We start from the raw sequence: 19,172 nt of genomic DNA, 5'->3' as shown, positions 1-19,172 counted from the left end.
CACATGTGACGTGCAAGCGCCCGCGCTACAGTTTCGACGTTCATTAAACAATTTCCTATAATAACACAACCAATATATTGCCAATTTATTTATTTGATGTTGTGAATTCTTCATTCCCAAATAAAAATAAATCAATCAAAATCCCGACTTATTGTTCCCCATGTCATGATTGAATTCAATTCATGCTGTATTCCATTGATAATGGAACTCGGTAAAATGCGGTCGGGTGTAACGGTGAAAAAGGTGTCCTTAGTATGGATTTTTATTTCAAAACACGTCTATTTTCCATCTAAAGAAAGCAAGCTTTCAAAAAAATTGTTGATTTATATTTATTTTTATTATATGTATGTGTGTGTGTGAGGGGGTGTATACAAAACAGAACTCGCACCTTTAAAATACTACAAATTTATCTTTGAAAACGCATCTGAAGATGAATGTCTTACATTTCTAATTGATTTTTACATGTTTATTAGAGGCCCAACCCTATTATTGTAATTATTAACGCGATAATTGCTATTAATTGTTAATGGGAAAAACTGACGTCAGTAGTCTGTGGATCTCACGAATATGACACACTCACAGACACGACGGGGGCACTCCCGACATGCCGTGGTCCAAGTTTGATCCCGATCGGTCCTTAATTTTGGAATACTTTTATCAAAAACTGTATTTCTTATCGTCGCTGTGCGTGTGCGTGCAAGCATGTGTTGTAGTGTGGTGTGTTGTGTGACGAATAAAGACTGCTTGATGCTGTAACAAGAAAAAAGTAGTTATGAATGAATAATGTCCTTTTTCTTCCCCTCAAAACAAAAGCTGCCAGGGAAGATTGTCAAAGTAAAACTTTGGCTCGCAGAGGTCACATGATAGCGTTGCAGTCTCGTGATTAATCAACAACCGGGTCCTCGTCAAGATCACGGCACCTGGCTGTCATGGGTCCGATAAACCCGAAGACAATCAGAAAAAATAAGTTTAAGTATTACCAGAAGACAATTGGATTAAACAAAGTGCAACTTATATAAATATATACAAGGACAGCTGGCACGCACCAGAGTAAGTTATACAAAACAAAAACACAATAACATCTCATCAATTTATAGACATTCCAGAGATCGATCTAGTGATCAGTTTTTACAAACTTCATGAATTATTATTACTGGTAACAATAACCATTAATTTAATAATACAAGGAACATGTATTTATTGTATTTGTGTTTTGAACTACTTTCATTCTTTTAGTGTTTTTCGTGTAGCCCACTACTCAAAATTAATTTCATTATATACCCTCTACAATTTAAGTCAGTTAAAGCACTTACCCTAGTTTATTTATTTATAGGCTTATAAAATACATTATTATTGTGAAGGCAATTTTCTGTTGATTTACAAAATGCCATAAAATAATTCTGTTCCCCAAAATGGATGAGTAATCTTGATCAATAATCGGAATCACAATATTGACTAGTAATTGTACAGGAAGGTGTTATCGCCTGCTGGGCATTGTTGCCTGTCACACCTCCTCCGGTGCCCATGGGTCAGCTGCAGGGTCATCAGCCAGAAACCGTCATTGACCAACGTTTCTATCCTTTAATTCTGGAACGTCTCCTGGTGGCGGAGCAGTGACAGGGACGTCTCTCTGTCACCCCCTGCAGCTCATAGTTGTTCTCCCCTGCGGCTGTTGTCTGGGGTTAGGTGTTCTTTCCCCAACACCTATCCTTCCTCCTCAGCCAGAGCCAAAAGCTCCCTTTCTCAGCCTCCTCTGCCAGATCCTTTGTTGCCCTCTTTAGCCTCCCTCCGGTCACTCCTGCATCCCTTAAGAGGCATGTGGTTGACAACCCCGAAAACCCTCGGCATACGCCCTCCACTGGGTAGATGGTAGCCTTCCATCCAGCCTCCCAGCACTCAGGAGCCAGCTCTGAGTACTCGGCCTTCTTACGTTCGAAGACGGCCTCAATCCCCTCCTCCAGTGGTACTGTGAGCTCGATGAGGTGCACAGATCTTGCCTTGGTTTGATCACACAACTATGTCTGGTTGGAGAGATGTGGTGGTGATCTCTGTGGGGAACCGGAGCTGCCTGTCGAGGACAACCCTCATGTTCCGCTCCTGGTCGGGGGAGAAGGGCCTTGATTTTTCTGTTGGCCTGGTTTTTCTCCTTACCCCTCCTTCTGAGACAAAGCTGGTGTGGTCCTCTGCTGATGGTGGTTCTTTGTTGTCCTGTCGACACGCCTCCAGCACTTCGGCTAGCTTTCTCAGGACCTGGTCGTGGCGCCATCTGTAGCGCCTCTGTGAAAGCGCAATCTTGCAGCCTGGTAAGATGTGCTGGGGGCTTGCGCTGGGGGTATTGCAGAGTGAGCAGCATTCTTCTTTCCCAAACAACTGGTGAAGGTTCCGAGGACAGGGAAGCATGTCGTAGGTTGAGCGAATAAGGAAGTCGAGTCTTGCCTGTGGAATCTTCCAGGTCTGACCAACTGATGTTCCAGTTAACAACTCCCTCCCAGGTTGTCCAGCTTTCTTGTCGGCCCTGCGACACAGCCTTGATCTTGTAGCAATCTTCCTCCATCCTTGATACCTCTGCCACCACCATCTCCTTCCTCTCCTTATGGTTGACCTTGGACCAGAAGCCTCTTCCCATCCTAGCCCTGCTCCTCATGTCTGGACTCTGCCCACTATCTCCCGGAGTTGCAGCCGACCGACAGCTTGGTCAACCTCGGTTTGGGCATTCCACTTACGGCCGGTTGGAAATTTGCGTTTGCGTTCCTTACCGACTGGTCTGTGGACTCCCTTAGCTTGAGAACCAGTCTGGTCTTCTCCTGTATGTAGCCCAAACTTATGGACTGCAGTGGCAGCTGCAGTGTGTTCTTCCCGAAGAAACCAGTTTCAGATAGGCACCGTGGCAGCCCCAACCACTTTCGAATGAATGAATTGGCTCTTACATCCATCTTACTTGCGGTCAATGAGGGGATCTCACTAATTTTCGGGGGCCACATTACCCTCCTGTAGAGTGTGAACTGGTTCCACCAGACCTTATACTTCCTAGAAAGTTGGCTTTGGTTGATCCTTGTCAGGCCGTCAGAGAGGTGTTTCATGATGGTTTTCCCCATCTGTTTATCAGACAGCTCTGCAGTGTACTGCCTCCCCAGGCTTTTAATGGGTTGCTCAGATAGGAGTGGGATTTTTTCTCCTCCAACGACAGAGATGGTGCTGTCATTTCTGACTCCTCTTCTGAGTGACAGGCTACGAGATTTGGAGGGCTTGAACTTCATTCTTCCCCACGACATCAACTCATCCATCCTTCCCAGCAGTCTCGATGTGCACGCTGCTGTCTGAAGGAGGCTGGTGACGTCATGCATGTAGCTCCTCAGTGGGGGTAGCCTCTGACCAGTTGCTAGTTTGATCCCTCCAACCATTTGTCTTGCTCCGATGAGGATTATCTCAAAGGCTGCTACAAACAATATTGGAGTAATGGCACACCCCATAGCGATTCCTACTTCGTGCCGCTGCCAACTGGTGGTGAAATCCTGGAGGGAAAAGCACATCTGCAGATCGCTGAATTACTGTGCTACCAAGTTCTTGATGAAGGTGGGAATGTGGAAGAATTCCATGGCGTAGTTGATCAGCTGATGTGGGACTGATCCATACGCGTTGGCAAGGCCGAGCCAGATGACATGCAGGTTGATCTTCTCCCACTTGGCCTTCTGGATCTGGTCCCAGATCATCGTGGAGTGCTCTACACATCCTGGGAAACCTGGGACTCCTGCCTTCTGGCAGTTGTTGTCGATATAGCCGTTTTCTAGCAGGTAGTTGGTCATCCTTCGGGCTAGTACTGAGAATAAGATCTTTCCTTCTACATTCAGCAGGGCGATGTTTTGGAATTGGCCAATATCTCTGGAGTTTGTTTCCTTGGGAATGAAGACTGCTATCGCTCTCTGCCACTCGGATGGAATGAGTTGCTTTTTCCAGGCTGTTCTCATTAGGTACCATAGCAGCTCTAGTACCTTGGGGCAGTTCTTATAGAACTTGTAGGGGACTCCATTTGGGTCTGGTGCTGAAGAGGACCTTGCCTTCTTCACGACTTGCCTGACTTCACTGAGCTTGGGGGGCATGATGTTGAACTCAGCTGTCGGCAGTGCAGGCCGAGGCACGTATCTTGGTGTTCCTAAGGGGGCGCTCCTTTGCGGATCACTGTACTGCTCTTTAACGTGCTGCTCCAATTGCTCCCTGGTGGTTTCAAGCTTGCCGCTCTTCTTCTCCTCCAGCAGTTGTCTGGTGTCCCTTAAGGGATCCTTGAAGAAGCTGGCTCGCTCTTTTTGCTTCCCTTTGCTGTGCTTGCGAATGCTTTCAGCTCTGCGAAGCCCAGCTAGCCTTTTCCTGACCTCCTCCCACAGGGGTTTTAGACCCTCTTTCTCTGCGTGGGTTGCCTTCCTCCAGTTCTTGCGGAGTTGCCGGCGCCTTTGCACCAGCTGGAGGATTTCCTTTTCCCTCCTTCCCTTCTCTCTCAGGGCTGTCCTCTGTTTGGGGACAATTTCGCCAAACCTGTCCTTGCAGGTCTGGTATATGATCTCCCCAATCAGGTTAAGCTTAGACTCAGCCCCTCTTGATCAGGTCTGTATCCAATGTGCGCCATGCTTGTGCTTCGTTCGACTTTGGCCACTTGAGCTTGCTCCTTTTGGCTGGTTTCTTGGTCTCTGCGTTTGGCTCTGTTCTGTGTGAGGTTGTGAGGACTGGGTCTTCGTGCTCACGTGGGGGCTCAGCCTCCACCAGAGGACTTTCTTCCTCTGTGAATCTCGTGTCTTCGGCGATGTTGGGTCCTTCCGCTCTGTGGTTTTTACCCTGGCTTTTGGTCCCTCTTGTCTCACCTGCTGAAGCAGTGCAAGGTTGCTGTTGGCCTTTCTGACCACACTTTGATTTCCCCTGGTGGATTCGTTACCCCTCTAAACATGGTCACTTTCTCCCATCCGCATGCACACTTCTGGAGGATCTTCTCCTCATTTGCTGGAGTTCTGGTGTTCTCGTTGTCCGTTTCCGTTGCCATCGTTACCTTGTGGTCCATCCTGTTGGGCCCATCTTTCGTCTGCCTCTCGGAGGGCCCGTGGGTTATTTTCTCTTATGATTCTTCGTAGTTAGGTTTTGGGTGTCTCTTGAGAGTAGTGGGTTGGGTTACTAGCCGCCCACTCCCGGTGCAGTCTTTCCCTGCTGCCAACCAGTCTTTCCTGGTTGTCCTCCAGACTTCCCTGGACTCCAACTGTCCTGTTCACAGTAGTCACTGGGTTTACCAGAACTTCAGTAAGTGTACAGGAAGATGTTATCGCCTGCTGGGCATTGCTGCCTGTCACACCTCCTCAGCTGCAGGGTCATCAGCCAGAAACCACCATTCATCAACGTTTCGCTCATTTAATTCTGGAACGTCTCCTGGTGGTGGAGCAGTGACAGGGACGTCTCCCTGTCACCCCCTGCAGCTGATAGTTGTTCTCCTCTGCGGCTGTTGTCTGGGGTTAGGTGTTCTTTCCCCAACACCTATCCTTCCTCCTAAGCCAGAGCCAAAAGCTCCCTTTCTCAGCCTCCTCTGCCAGGTCCTTTGTTGCCCTCTTTAGCCTCCCTCCGGTCCGTCCTGCATCCCTCAAGAGGCGTGTGGTTGACAACCCCAAAAAACCCTCGGAATCCGACCTCCACTGGGTAGATGGTAGCCTTCCATCCAGCCTCCCGGCACTCAGTAGCCAGCTCTGAGTACTTGGCCTTCTTACGTTCGAAGGCGGCCTCAATCCCCTCCTCCCGTGGTACTGTGAGCTCGATGAGGTGCACAGATCTTGCCTTGGTTGACCACACAACTATGTCTGGTCGGAGAGATGTGGTGGTGATCTCTGTGGGGAACCGGAGCTGCCTGTCGAGGTCAACCCTCATGTTCCGCTCCTGGTCGGGGGAGAAGGGCCTTGATTTTTCTGTTGGCCTGGTGTTTCTCCTTACCCCTCCTTCTGAGACAAAGCTGGTGTGGTCCTCTGCTGATGGTGGTTCTTTGTTGTCCTGTCGACACAACTCCAGCACTTCGGCTAGCTTTCTCAGGACCTCGTCGTGGCGCCATCTGTAGCGCCCCTGTGAAAGCGCGATCTTGCAGCCTGATAAGATGTGCTGGAGGCTTGCATTGGGGGCATTGCAGAGTGAGCAGCATTCTTCTTTCCCAAACAACTGGTGAAGGTTCCAAGGACAGGGAAGCATGTCGTAGGTTGAACGAACAAGGAAGCTGAGTCTTGCCTGTGGAATCTTCCACAGGTCTGACCAACTGATGTTCCGGTTAACAACTCCCTCCCAGGTTGTCCAGCTTCCTTGTCGGCCCTGAGACACAGCCTTGATCTTGTAGCGATCTTCCTCCATCCTTGTCACCTCCGCCACCACAATCTCCTTCCCCTCATTACGGTTGATCTTGACTAAAATAATGGTGCTTCTCATTTTAGTCATAATCATGCAGCCCTATTTCAGAATGATAACCGCCGTTAGTTGCAACGTAGAAAATCCGCCCAGAGCCACAAACACCGCCTGATCATAGAATTACACTGTAACCAGACCGGAACAAATGAGCTTTTGCAGTGACAAAACACCCCGGAACAGAGAGCTAATGCACACTCATCCATTGAACTACCCTGGACCCGTGTATTGCTGCCTCAGCTACATTTTATTCCATATTTGATTCATTTATGAGATAGTTAGGATACAGTTTAAACCATTCATCGGCTGTGGAATATGTCGTTACTTTTTATTTTGCCAGCATTTTTTTTCATCATATCCCTCATTTAATGCTTAAGATGCATCAAAAACAAAAATAATTACAAATTATGGGATAATTATGCAAAATATGTTAACTCCACCGGAAGTGAGAATCCCTTTTATTTAAATGTGTGGGGTTTTTTTTTCAAACCATTTCACTGTCTATTGTCAATATGGCAATGCTAGATATTATATTTTAATATTGTGCAGTGTAACCATCTCTGTGATGTTGTATTTATACCATGCATTTATATTCAACAAAGAAGACATAATTATAGGTCATAGAAATAAAACATGAATACGGTTAAATGTATCATGTTCATCGGGAAATATATTCATAAATCTATATTCTCTAATTCCTTTCCTGTACATTTTTAAATATAATTTAAATCCTACATTGAGTCTCTCAAATAAATAAATAAGAAAAGTAATAAAATACAATAATGTGTTATTCAAGGAGTGTCAATAATTTATTCAATACTTTGCAAACACAGTGGGAGCTTCAAACTCTGAAGCTCATGGAGCATGGTAAATGGCCTGCTGTTGTTCTGGGAAAAATGAGCTCTCCCATTTTCCCTGACGGAGATTATTGTGCGTAACCGGGTGTCATGACATTTCACTGCATATACACTACTCACAAAAAGTTAGGGATATTCGGCTTTTAAATTTCAGGATGTACCTAAAATGCACTATAACCTCTACAGGTGAACTTAATTTGACCTTCTCTAAACTTTTGAATGCACATGTCCAACTGTTCAATGTTTCAGTACTTTTTGCACAACTTGCTGTTCTCTAACAAGGAGCTCAACGGAAAAATTCACAACAGGTGTTTGATCCATGAATCGACCAATACATTTCCTGGTTGCATTAGAATTGGTATTTAAACAGTCCTCTTCATCATGCTGTTCACATTTTGACATCATGAGCCCAAGACGACACCTAACAACACACCACCAGGCAGAGGCATCATTGTCTTGCATGGGCCAGGGAGCACGGACGCTGGACGAGGGACCAGTGGGCCTCAGTGCTGTTCTCTGATTAAAGTAGATTCACGTTGAGCAGAAAAGATGGCTGTCAACGATGTTGGAGACGTCAAGAACGGTGCTATGCATCAGCCACTGTTGTCAACAGACGAGCCTTTGGTGGTGGCGGTGTTACAGTGTGGGCAGGTGTGTCTAGTCAATACAGAACTGCCCTACACTTTGTGAATGGTACAGTGACAAGCCCATACTACCTGAATAACATCATTAATCCAGTCATTGTGCCCCTGCATGAACAACACAGGCCAATTTTCATCTTCATGGACGACAATGCTCCAGCTCATCGAGGTGGCATCATTAGGGAACAGCTGCTGGAGACTGGGGCACCTCAAATGGAGTGGCCTGCACTTTCTCCAGACCTGAATCCCATAGAAAACCTATGGGATCAGCTGAGTCGCCGTGTAGAGGCTAGTAACTCTGTACCCCAGAACCTCAATGACCTGAGGGCCGCCCTTCAAGAAGAGTGGGGGGCCATGCCTCAGCAGACAATAATTTGACTTGTGAACAGCATGAGACGTCGTTGTCAAGCTGTAATTGATGCTCAAGGGCACATGACAAGTTATTGAGACATTGACATTTTTTGGTGTGGTAAACCCACCACTGTTGTTGGCTTTTGTTTCAATCAGTTGTTTGAGATGAGGAAATCACCATTGCATGCTTCTACTTAAATGCCCTACTTTCATGATATAATATCACTGTAGCGTGAACTTTTTACATTTTCCATAAATTTCACCCGAAAGCCAAATATCCCTAACTTTTTGTGAGTAGTGTATGTATGACCAATGTATATGTATGTTACAAATAATCTCCTGAACTTGAACTTGAACATTTTGGGATGCCAAACTCAAGACACAGTTTATCCGACGGCCACTGGGGGGAGGATCCGACTCTCCGATGCAAATATGCATTCGGTGTGTAGTAGTTTGTAGTGTAGGAGAATTAAGTAGGTTTATTCATTTTATAGATATGCTCACTACATTCAGTATCTTCATGTCCATGCTGCTTTAAGGTGCTGTCCCTCTAACTGACTTCAGCCAAAAGGGTCCCGATCTCGATAGACTTGAGTTGCAGCAAAGAGTTCCACAGAAAAGGCACCTTAAAGTAGTAGCTTTGGCTTTATGGCCTACTAGGTGTAACTCAAGATTAAAAATTCTCATTCACTGTGATTCCTGTAGGCGGGGAGGGGTGTCGTTGTGTGATTCTCTCAGTAGCGGACGTTGCATTCAGGCTCGCTGGCCGTGCTGCACTGTCTGCTCAGGGGGCTTTCCCCATCACACTTCCAAGCCTTGTCTTTTGAGCCCGTCTCCACGCCCAGGATCTGCCGCTGCACCAGCTTGAAATAGAGCCCCCCGCTGGCCATCAGCTGGCTGTGGGTCCCCTGTTCCACTACACAGCCTCCATCCATCACCACGATGCTGTCTGCTTTCTCCACAGTGCTGAGGCGATGGGCGATCACCAGCACTGTGTGCTTCCGCATGACCCTGTTCAGAGACTGCTGAACCTGGGGGGAAATCAAATAGATGGAAAAAAAAAAACCAACGTTGCCGTCAAATAGTCCACGCATCATGTTTTTTGGGTTTTTTTTTTCATGACCATGAAAAATTACTTTGTTTATCTTTTTCTGGATTTGGCATCAATGTAACCACATAACCCCCGCCACTGCTGGAACCCTAAAGTCTGGGCTTCCAGGGACCACGTCAAAAAAGTATTAAATTATTTTATATTATACCCAAACATTGTTGATGGGAAGTGCTGACGAAATGCACCTCAGGTGACTGGATTCACACACCAGCTCTCAGGCCAGCTGTGAGGACAAAATGTCTTTCTTGGGTCTCCACCCCCTTTCCATTCTTTCTTCACCTTCTCAAATGGTCATGGCCATGGAAATCGGCATAACCAACCCGTTTTCAATTTCACTACAGCTCTGACCCCTTTTCCTAATTTTATTATATCTCCCAGTTATACATTTGTCAGAAAATGATAATTTTACCAGAAAAATACCACGTCAGGAAGAATACAAGGGTCATAGAAGACAATTCAATTACAATGTGTTCACTTTCGGCGTCCAGGGCACTGGTCGCCTCATCCAGGATGAGGACATGTGGGTTGCGGATGAGCGCTCTGGCGATGGCCACTCTTTGCTTCTGGCCCCCGGACAACTGGGTCCCTTTCTCTCCCACGCCTGATGGATAAAAGAGAGGAATATTACTCCCACACACATGCAATACCAACAAACTGATAGTGTGCCGTGAGAGCTTGTCGGGGGTGCAGTGAAAACATTTTCAAATTACACTTAAAATAAATTCATAATGGAAACCAGCTCCTGTGTTGCGAGATCCAAATTGCAAGTCTGCACTAATTCATTAGTTCCCATGAGGATACCAGTTCTGACTCTTAAAAGTGACTACTATATGTAGTAATAAAAGGTTCAACTCTTTTTTTTTTTTTTGAGATTCGGTTCTTGACCTGTTGCTCAGTAAAAATTAGCTCAATTTCTAGATTAGTTTCATTTGATTCGGTCAGTTTAATGCCCGGTGAACAAGAGAAGAGTAGAATTCTCGCAAGAATCATTTAATTTTGTCAAAATTATTTATTTTGGTGGACTGCTAAGAGTAAATCAGTTACATTAAATATGAATTGTGCGAAACGCCGCTGCTTTCTTTGTCTTGTACTTTAATCTAGTCCTCAGTAATTACTTTAAGTTTGTGAGTTGCTCATCCCCTTTTTTGCGACTCTGCCACAGCACACTTTTTAAAATGAAATACTCCTAAGGCACACCACCGTCCTGTTAACCACGGTGTGATACATTGTGCTACAGGAAGTCTAATAATGACCTGTTTTGTAGCCTTCGGTGAGGGTACTGATGAAGTCATGAGCATTTGCTTTGGTGGCGGCCTGCACCACTGCCTCCATGGGAGTGTCGGTCAGGCCGTAGGCGATGTTCTCTTCAACTGTCCGGGCAAATAGCACAGGCTCCTGACCCACCAGAGCCACCTGCAGAAACACAGCGGTGTACACTATAACGTCTGTCCGTTCGCATTTCCACATCAGGGTCGCAGCATGATGCCTCAGGCGTTGAGGCTTACGAACTGACTTTGAATTTTTCTGGATGGTTGAATTTCCGGAATAGGGAAATGGCCCTGGCTTGTTTTTACTCTTGTATCATCTGTTAAATTGTATGTTCCGGGGTCTCTCTTAAAAGATATTTCGCTCTCAAGCTATACATGAACTCGACCCTTTGTAATTATACCATGTTTTGAAACCTCTGTTGTGACATTTTTCCTTGTCATTGTTGTCATCAGAAAACCCAAGTGGCTTTCTGCTATGGTAACATTACAAGGAAACAGGAAATAGTCTTTTAAGTTTGTCATCCTCATTATCTGTAGCATATTCTGCCTCTATTCATTGAAACCATGAAATAGTTAAATGACCGTACAATTAATAAATCACCATAAAATAGCTTTAAGCTCAAGAAAGTGTTTTACGCATTTATAGGTTATATACATTTCACCAAAAGTATCTTAACAAATGACTGTACACTACACACTTTGAATGCATTGTGTCTGCAAAATAATGGTCATTAAACCCTATAACACTTTCTTTATATTTACGAATGCATGGTTTCAATTTCCAATCATACATTTCAAAACAATGGGTTTAGGGTGAAAAACAAACAAACAAACAAACAAACAACGAAAAAAGGCAGAGCCCACTGACCATGGAGTGGAGGTAGTCATGCTGGTAGGTGTACACGGGCCTGCCGTCCAGCAGCACCTGGCCCTGCTGAGGGGGATAGAAGTTCTCCAGGAGGCTCACGCAGGAGCTCTTCCCACTGCCCGAGGGACCCACCAGCGCTGTCACCGTCCCGGGCTGCAGAGTGAATGAGACACCCTGCAGAACACAAACTCAAAGTTTAATTCCTGAATAAAAAAATAAAACATATTTTTAAAAAACTAGGATATAGGGACAAAAGAGTAAATGATGGCATTAAGCATGGAGAGAGTCCTGTCATCTGTTATAACACCATGGACTCTTAGTTACTCTAACTGTAATGACTTAGTAAGTACACAGTGAGAATTGATAATTTATATGCCTATACAAACAATTTATTCTGTGCATAGAATCGCACTTTGTGTGTGTGTGTGTATATATATATATATATATATATATATATATATATATATATACATATATATATATATATATATATATATATATATATATATATATATATATATATATATATATATATATATATATATATACATATAGAGGGATATTTGGCTTTCGGGTGAAATTTCAGGATGAACCTAAAATGCACTATAACCTTTACAGGTGAACTTCATTTGACCTTCTCTAAACTTTTGAATGCACATGTCCAACTGTTCAATGTTTCAGTACTTTTTGCACAACTTGCTGTTCTCTAACAAGGAGCTGAACGGCAAAATTCACAACAGATGTTTGATCCATGAATCGACCAATACATTTCCTGGTTGAATTAGAATTGGTATTTAAACAGTCCTCTTCATCATGCTGTTCACATTTTGACATCATGAGACCCAGACGACACCAAACAACTGATCAACAGTACCTCGCCATTGCGAGGCTTCAAATAGGATGTTCTCAGAGGGAAGTGGCCACTGAGCTTAGAGTGTCACAGAGTGTCATCAGCAGGTTGCAACAGAGATACAGAGACACTGGAAGAGTCACAGAAAGGCATAGAAGTGGACGTCCTTTGGCCACATCCCACACTGATGAGCGCTTCATTGTGAACAGTGCCCTGCGAACCGGATGATGATGCCACTCAACTCCAGGCACATTTAAAGGAGGTGAGATGCTCCCAAGTATCACGTCTGACCATTCAAAACCGTTTACATCAGCATGGTCTGCGTGCCAGACGACCTGCAAGGGAACCTGACCACACCACCAGGCACAGGCATCATCGTCTTGCATGGGCCAGGGAGCACTGACCACTGACCAGTGGCCTCAGTGCTGCTCTCTGATGAAAGTCAATTCACGTTGAGCAGAAATGTTGACTGCCAACGATGTTGGAGACGTCAAGGAGAGCGCTATGCATCAGCCACTGTTGGTGGTGGTGGTGGTGGTGTTACAGTGTGGCCAGATGTGTCTAGTCAATGCAGAACTGCCCTACACTTTGTGAATGGTACAGTGACAAGCCCATACTACCTGAATAACATCATTAACCCACTCAATAAGTCGACTTGTGAACAGCATGAGACGTCGTTGTCAAGCTGTAATTGATGCTCAAGGCCACATGACAAGTTATTGAGACATTGACATTTTTTGTTGTGGTAAACCCACCACTGTTGTTGGCTTTTGTTTCAATAAATTGTTTGAGATGAGGAAATCATCATTGCCTGCTTCTACTTAAATGCCCTACTTTCATGATATAATATCACTGTAGCGTGAACTTTTTACATTTTCCATAAATTTCACCCGAAAGCCAAATATCCCTAACTTTTTGTGAGTAGTGTGTGTCTGTGTATATATATATATATATATATATATATATATATATATATATATATATATATATATATACACACACACACACACACACACACACACACACACACACACACACACACACACACACACACACACACACACACACAAACAAAAAATTAATTTAACATTTCATTTACCTCGTAAGATTTTTTTCGTATATGAAAATGTTAATTTATTGAGATTTAAGATTCTGATCTGAGCCCTCTTTTAACACGCACCTTCAGGACATCCGCTTGGGGGCGCGTGGGATATGCAAATTTGACGTCCTTGAACTCCACCAGGCCCACACATGACTCGGGGTCCTCCGTGCCGTTGTCCGGGTGCTTGGGCTCCCTGTCGATGTACTCAAACACCTTCTCGGCCGCCCCCACTCCTTGCATGAGCCCCGTGTAGACGGATGAAATGCTCTGCAGTAAATGTAAATGTAAATATACAGATTTGGGTCCATAAAAAAAGTTTGGGGGATGTTGCGGGTTATTAGCCACAGATGATAATTCGTAAAATACCTCAAGACATTCCCCAAGCTCCAGCTCGTATATGATGAAAGAGATCAAGGTCCCCCCACTCATCTGACCGGTGACCACTAGGTGGCCGCCGTAGTAGAGGATCGCAATTTGAAGAGCTAGCTCAGAAACCTGAAAAAAACAAACAAACAAACTCTCATTGGGGTGGTTTGGTGGACACAGACTAGGCCTTATCTTAGACTGAATCACACTTTTAATAAGGACTAACTGAAATGGACTTTCTCAGACGTGCCCTAGTCTTGGTTTAAAGAAATCTATATTTATGGGGCGCGCCATAAAGTCAAGGGATTGGTCTCATCCCATATACCTACACAACTGGACCACATGTAGCAGGCGTAGGCCAAGGCCTGTCGCTTGTTGAGCCGGAACATGACCATGAGCTTGGCGTGGTAGGAGTCGGCCTCGCGCTCCTCACCGGCGAAGCTGCGCACGGTCCTCATCGACGAGATGGTCTCCTCTGCCACTTTGTTGGCCTCGGCCAGCGCCGTCTGGACCTCTTTGGTCAGCCTCTGGAGATAAACGTTGATGATGAGAAATGTATAAATATATGGAAAACACACATATATATATATATATATATATATATATATATATATATATATATATATATATATATACACATTATGCTACAACTGTTGGTACGAACGTCTCAAAACGGTTCTATTTGCAGCTGCTCAGAGAATAATCCGCCTGTTTTGAATTAGACTTAAACCTTTGATCTCTGTCTATCTCTGTGATTTTATTCTGCCTATTTAAGTTTAAGTAGTTATTACTACAATTTAAGTTGTAACCTCGAACCTACACCCACGTGGGTTGTAGGTTTGAGGTTACAACTCCTGCCATGTAGAGGTGCATGGGCATGTTTTAAAATGCACTTTTACCCTTGATCTCTGTTTTAATAACATGTTTCTATCTGTTTTTAACTTTTTATTTCTATGCTTTCATATCATACCATTTATGGCTTGTGTACAGCACTTTGAATTACTCTTATGTATGAAATGTGCTATACACGTGTTATCCCATTGATTTACTACCTAAATTACACTGAAAAATAAGACAACGCCCAAGAATACAGCATGATAAAAAAAAAAGGATTTATTTACACCTGATAGATGGAGACAATGTATTTTGCCCTACCGAGTTTCCTGAATTGCAGCTGTAGTTCAAGCATTCTATGCATGCTGTGCAGGATTTTCCACATTTCTGATGCATTTTGACATAATGGCCTCCTGCTTTTTACACCAAAATTAAGCATTTTGGGGCTGGTGTGGTGTTATTGTTGAACTGAAAACGAGACCAAAGGCTATTCAGGCCTTTGCTTAAAAGTCGCTGTGAAACCAAAATGCTTATTGTGAGTTGCAATGGCGATGGTGTATGTTAATAAGAAATGGAAGTACATGGGACACACAGGGCAACCTGGCCTTTAAACTTTTGAAACAATGGGTTTGCAGATGGGAAAGTCTTCATCTGGGTTAACTAACGAGTAAAAATCAGCACCAATAATTGAATTGGATTGAAAGACACATGACACACCTTATAGTACTCCCCATAGATCTTGGAGATGATGCCAATGAAGGGGAAACCCATGATGGTCACGAGCGTGAGCTTCCAGGAGAGGCCGAACATAAAAATGAAGAAGCCCACTCCCTTGATCGCGCTCCTCAAGAAGATGTTGACGTTCTGGGAGACAAGGTCGCTCACCTGGGTCGTGTCGGCGGTCAGACGCGACGTGATGTCGCCTGCAGCGGGGAGAAAGGAAGACCATCGGGTAGACTGATGGATGGAAGGACGGACAAGACAGGTATCACTCGCGGGATGACACTAACCCGTGTGGTTGGCGTCGAAAAAGCCCATCTCCTGCCTCATCAGAGACCGGAACAGCAGGTCTCGGAGGCGGAGGTTCAGCCTGGCAAACGTCAGTGTGAAGACTCCGCCGCGGACCCCGATGGCAATCGAACTGAAGTATTAAAGCAGATGCTGACGTCATAAACATTGCATACGCAGATTTGTATAAACGATCGATCGCAGGTGTGTTTACCTGGCCAAGGCCAGCACCGAGAGCGTGAGGAGTGGCTTGGCGAAGTACTCCATGCTTTGGTGGACCACGATGCCCTCGATGGCCTTCCCAGTGTAGTAGGGTATGAAAGCTTCACCTGTGTGGACACAAGAGAAGAAGCCGATCATCTCTTAATGCTTCTGCCTGAGCCAGTAACAATCAAAATAGGCATCAACTTTTAGTTTATTTACCTAAATGAGTAAAAGATTCTCTCTGAAGTTGATGTAATTAAGATTCTGAATAAACTGTCACGGGATGTGTTTACTTAAAGTTTGTCAGTTTGTAAGAGTTTGTAACTTGGCAATTATTGTAACAATATTTTGGATGTGAAATATAGTATGCTTTACGTATACTATATATGCTGGAAGTGGTAATCCATATGATTATTTTGCTTAAAAAACAATCCCAATTTTGATGCTTCTGTGAACTGGCACTTCTTTAAAACATAACCATTCATTGAATTTGCATTGTGCATGTGCTCCTCTATATGCTGTTTCCATTGTTGGTGGTGGGGTCCGCCTTTCCCAGGTAAGCTGCCGATATGGATGAACATTCACAAAAAATGACGGCACCCTTGAATTAAAAAAAATATCCCCACCCCCTTCAAGTTACCAAGAAAAAAAATAATCAATGAAGTATACTTTTCAGAAAATCACTTCACCATTCTAGAGCAAAGACATGACGATGGGAAATATACGGTAATGGTAGTTATGGAAATATATAGAAATGGAAAAACTCTGGGGCTTGAAGTGTAAAACCCGCAACAGATTAGATTAGATTAGATAGATACTTTAGTTATCTCCTGAGGTAAATTCTGCACGTGTCCCAGCAGCACACATCAGAAAAATTATGTGATCACAATAAAGTAATACAGATAAAATACAAAATTGACCAAAGTTTTGGCCTTACAGTGGTACCTTGACTCACGAGTTTAATTCGTTCCGTGACAGAGCTCGTAATTCAATCTGCTTGTATAGCAAATCAATTTTCCCCATTGAAATTAATTGAAATTCCATTAATCCGTTCCAGCCCCCAAAAAAACAAAATTCAGAACAGAACAAAATTGTAATATGCAATAAACAGTAAGACAAAAAAAATCAATAAACAATAATCCACTAAACCAATAAACACTAAAAAATTTGAAATGTAAAAGCAAGAAGTGTGTGTGTGTGTGTGTGTGTGTGTGTGTGTGTGTGTGTGTGTCCTATAAGTACAATAAGCAGAGTAGATTTGACAAATATATACAGTGGTATATATACAAATTATGTGTATAACTAAGTAGAAACAAAATATATGAATGACCAGTCATTCTGGGTTAATGCACTCACAGACAGCAGAGATGGTGAGGAAGAGTAAGGCCACCGATAGGAGATGGGCATCCTTGCTGCAGTAGGACAGCAGGCGGCCCAGCGTGGCCCCTGTCTGGCCCTTCTTCTCCCGCTCCTCCTCCACCCTCTCCGGTCCCACCAGGCCCTCGGTCTCCTCACAGTCGACGTTCACCACGACGTTCGGCACCACCTTCCCCAGGAGCCCCCAGAGGAAAATGACCCCAAAAGAGGCCCCACAGGTCCAGCAGAACAGGCCCAGGAACCAGGGCTGGTGGACCAGGGGCCCCTGCTCAGCCAGCATTAGCAGCTTGGCCAGGGCAAAAGTGACCATGGTCATGCAGATGAGGAGGACCAGCGTCGACAGGTGGGAGACCCGGCGTGGGCCGTCCTCCCTATTCCACAGGAGCCCCGCGGAGGCCCCCAGGAGCAGGGAACCACGGACCACCACAGCCCCCCAGAGATCCAGCACCGAGAGGAGAACGCTGAAGTCGCGAGCATCCTCCGAGAAGGTGGAGAAGTGTGATCCGTGGCAGTACAGCACGGTGCTGACCATCAGGTCCACTAAGGTGAACGACAAGGTGACACTCAGATTCAGTTTGATGCCCATGACGATCACCGGGCTCGGGGTGGTGTTATTGACAGGGGGAGCAGCCTCAGGTTCCCTGTCCCGCAGGGAAGAGAGGAATGCGTACGCTTCAAGTGTTCGCTGCTTGATGAGGAGTCAGTGGAAAGGAGGATCGTGAGTCTAATTGACCACTATTACACTCAAATGTGTCACGGTTGCATAAACAATCCCCACGAGTCGCTCCACGAGTCACCTCGAGTTTGGTCGTTGCCCCTGGTCCACGCGCCCTTCCTCACGCATCACAAATGGCAAGTGGTGGTGCGAGACTCGCGAACGATTCGCTCGCAGCGAACGAATCTTTCAAAATGAGTCCGGCGTCGGACGTCACTCCGAAAAAAAAAAAAAAAAAAGGAATGAAAAGAAGTCATGAGGACTCTTTCAAGTCCCGGACGAAATAAAGGGCAGGAAACGTACCGCAATGCAAGACGCCTGTCCTATTTCCACCAAAACGCTTCCACTTAAATAAACAGTTGCGACAGAATCACATTATTAGCGGAGGGAATTCAATTCGCGACTCTGAGCGAACCCACTCTTCTGGCTTTCGACTGCCGTCCACCTCAAGTCCGTCCTCGCTCGCCGTGCGTTCAACCAACTGGATTCAAACGAACGAAGAGCCGCTAAACCGAACGACTCTTTTGTACTGTGTGACTCGTCAGAGACCGAATCTGGAAAAAAAAGAGTCGAACTTTTCAGCACCACTGTAAAGCCGGCCGTTGCCTACGGAGAGAGATCAGACTCAAATGTATGGGTGGCTATACTTATTGGCTTTGTAGAGGTCTTCTTACAACGTATTCCTCTTGTTTTCTATTCTTCGAAACGTTGAAATGATTTCAGCGAGGTACACCACAGCATATTCAACGGGACTACTGTAAAGTGAAGGCTACAAGCTGGATCCCTGTTGTTGCGGAAGCTACGTTTACGTGTAGCTCCGCCCACAATACCTTCTTTGGGGGTGCATTCAAGAACACTAGCGGCTCACCTGGATACAATTCATGTTCTTGAATTTCCTATATCATAATATTTATATGTTATAATCTCATCTGGATCATTGTGCTTAATGTACCTTTGAATAATAGAATAAAGCCCCCCCTTCGAACTGTACATAGTATTCCGCGTTGCACTACTGTACACACACACACATACACTTTGCTTATGTATATTTTTGCTCTATCATTGCACCGCATCGTGTATTTATTCAAGTAAATAAGTAGATGTCATCCTATATATTATAAATATATTAGATGTGCCACCTGAGCTGTAATTTTGTTTGCACCGTATGAGGTCATTTCCGAAAATATTTTAGAGGCTTATTTACTGTGC

At 44.7% G+C, this 19,172-nt stretch overlaps 1 protein-coding gene across 1 annotated transcript; it reads right to left on the bottom strand.

Annotated features, from left to right (window-relative positions):
- Positions 1 to 8,404: 8,404 nt before the first annotated feature.
- abcb9 (ATP-binding cassette, sub-family B (MDR/TAP), member 9) lies at positions 8,405 to 17,853 on the bottom strand. The gene is made up of 11 exons (XM_080004648.1): positions 17,228 to 17,853; positions 15,882 to 15,996; positions 15,670 to 15,800; positions 15,377 to 15,582; positions 14,155 to 14,352; positions 13,826 to 13,954; positions 13,538 to 13,726; positions 11,508 to 11,681; positions 10,625 to 10,784; positions 9,836 to 9,972; positions 8,405 to 9,291 (listed from the first exon to the last, which is right to left on the bottom strand). The coding sequence occupies exons 1-11, from the start codon at positions 17,832 to 17,834 to the stop codon at positions 8,995 to 8,997; spliced, it is 2,343 nt and encodes a 780-aa protein (XP_079860774.1). The 5' UTR covers positions 17,835 to 17,853; the 3' UTR covers positions 8,405 to 8,994.
- Between the last annotated feature and the right edge of the window lie 1,319 nt (positions 17,854 to 19,172).

This window comes from Zeus faber (genome assembly GCF_960531495.2).
Source record: "Zeus faber genome assembly, chromosome: 7".
NCBI classification, from domain to species: Eukaryota; Metazoa; Chordata; class Actinopteri; order Zeiformes; family Zeidae; genus Zeus; species Zeus faber.
Note: the sequence above shows the minus strand (reverse complement) of the source record. Positions and strands in the feature narration are given on the sequence as shown.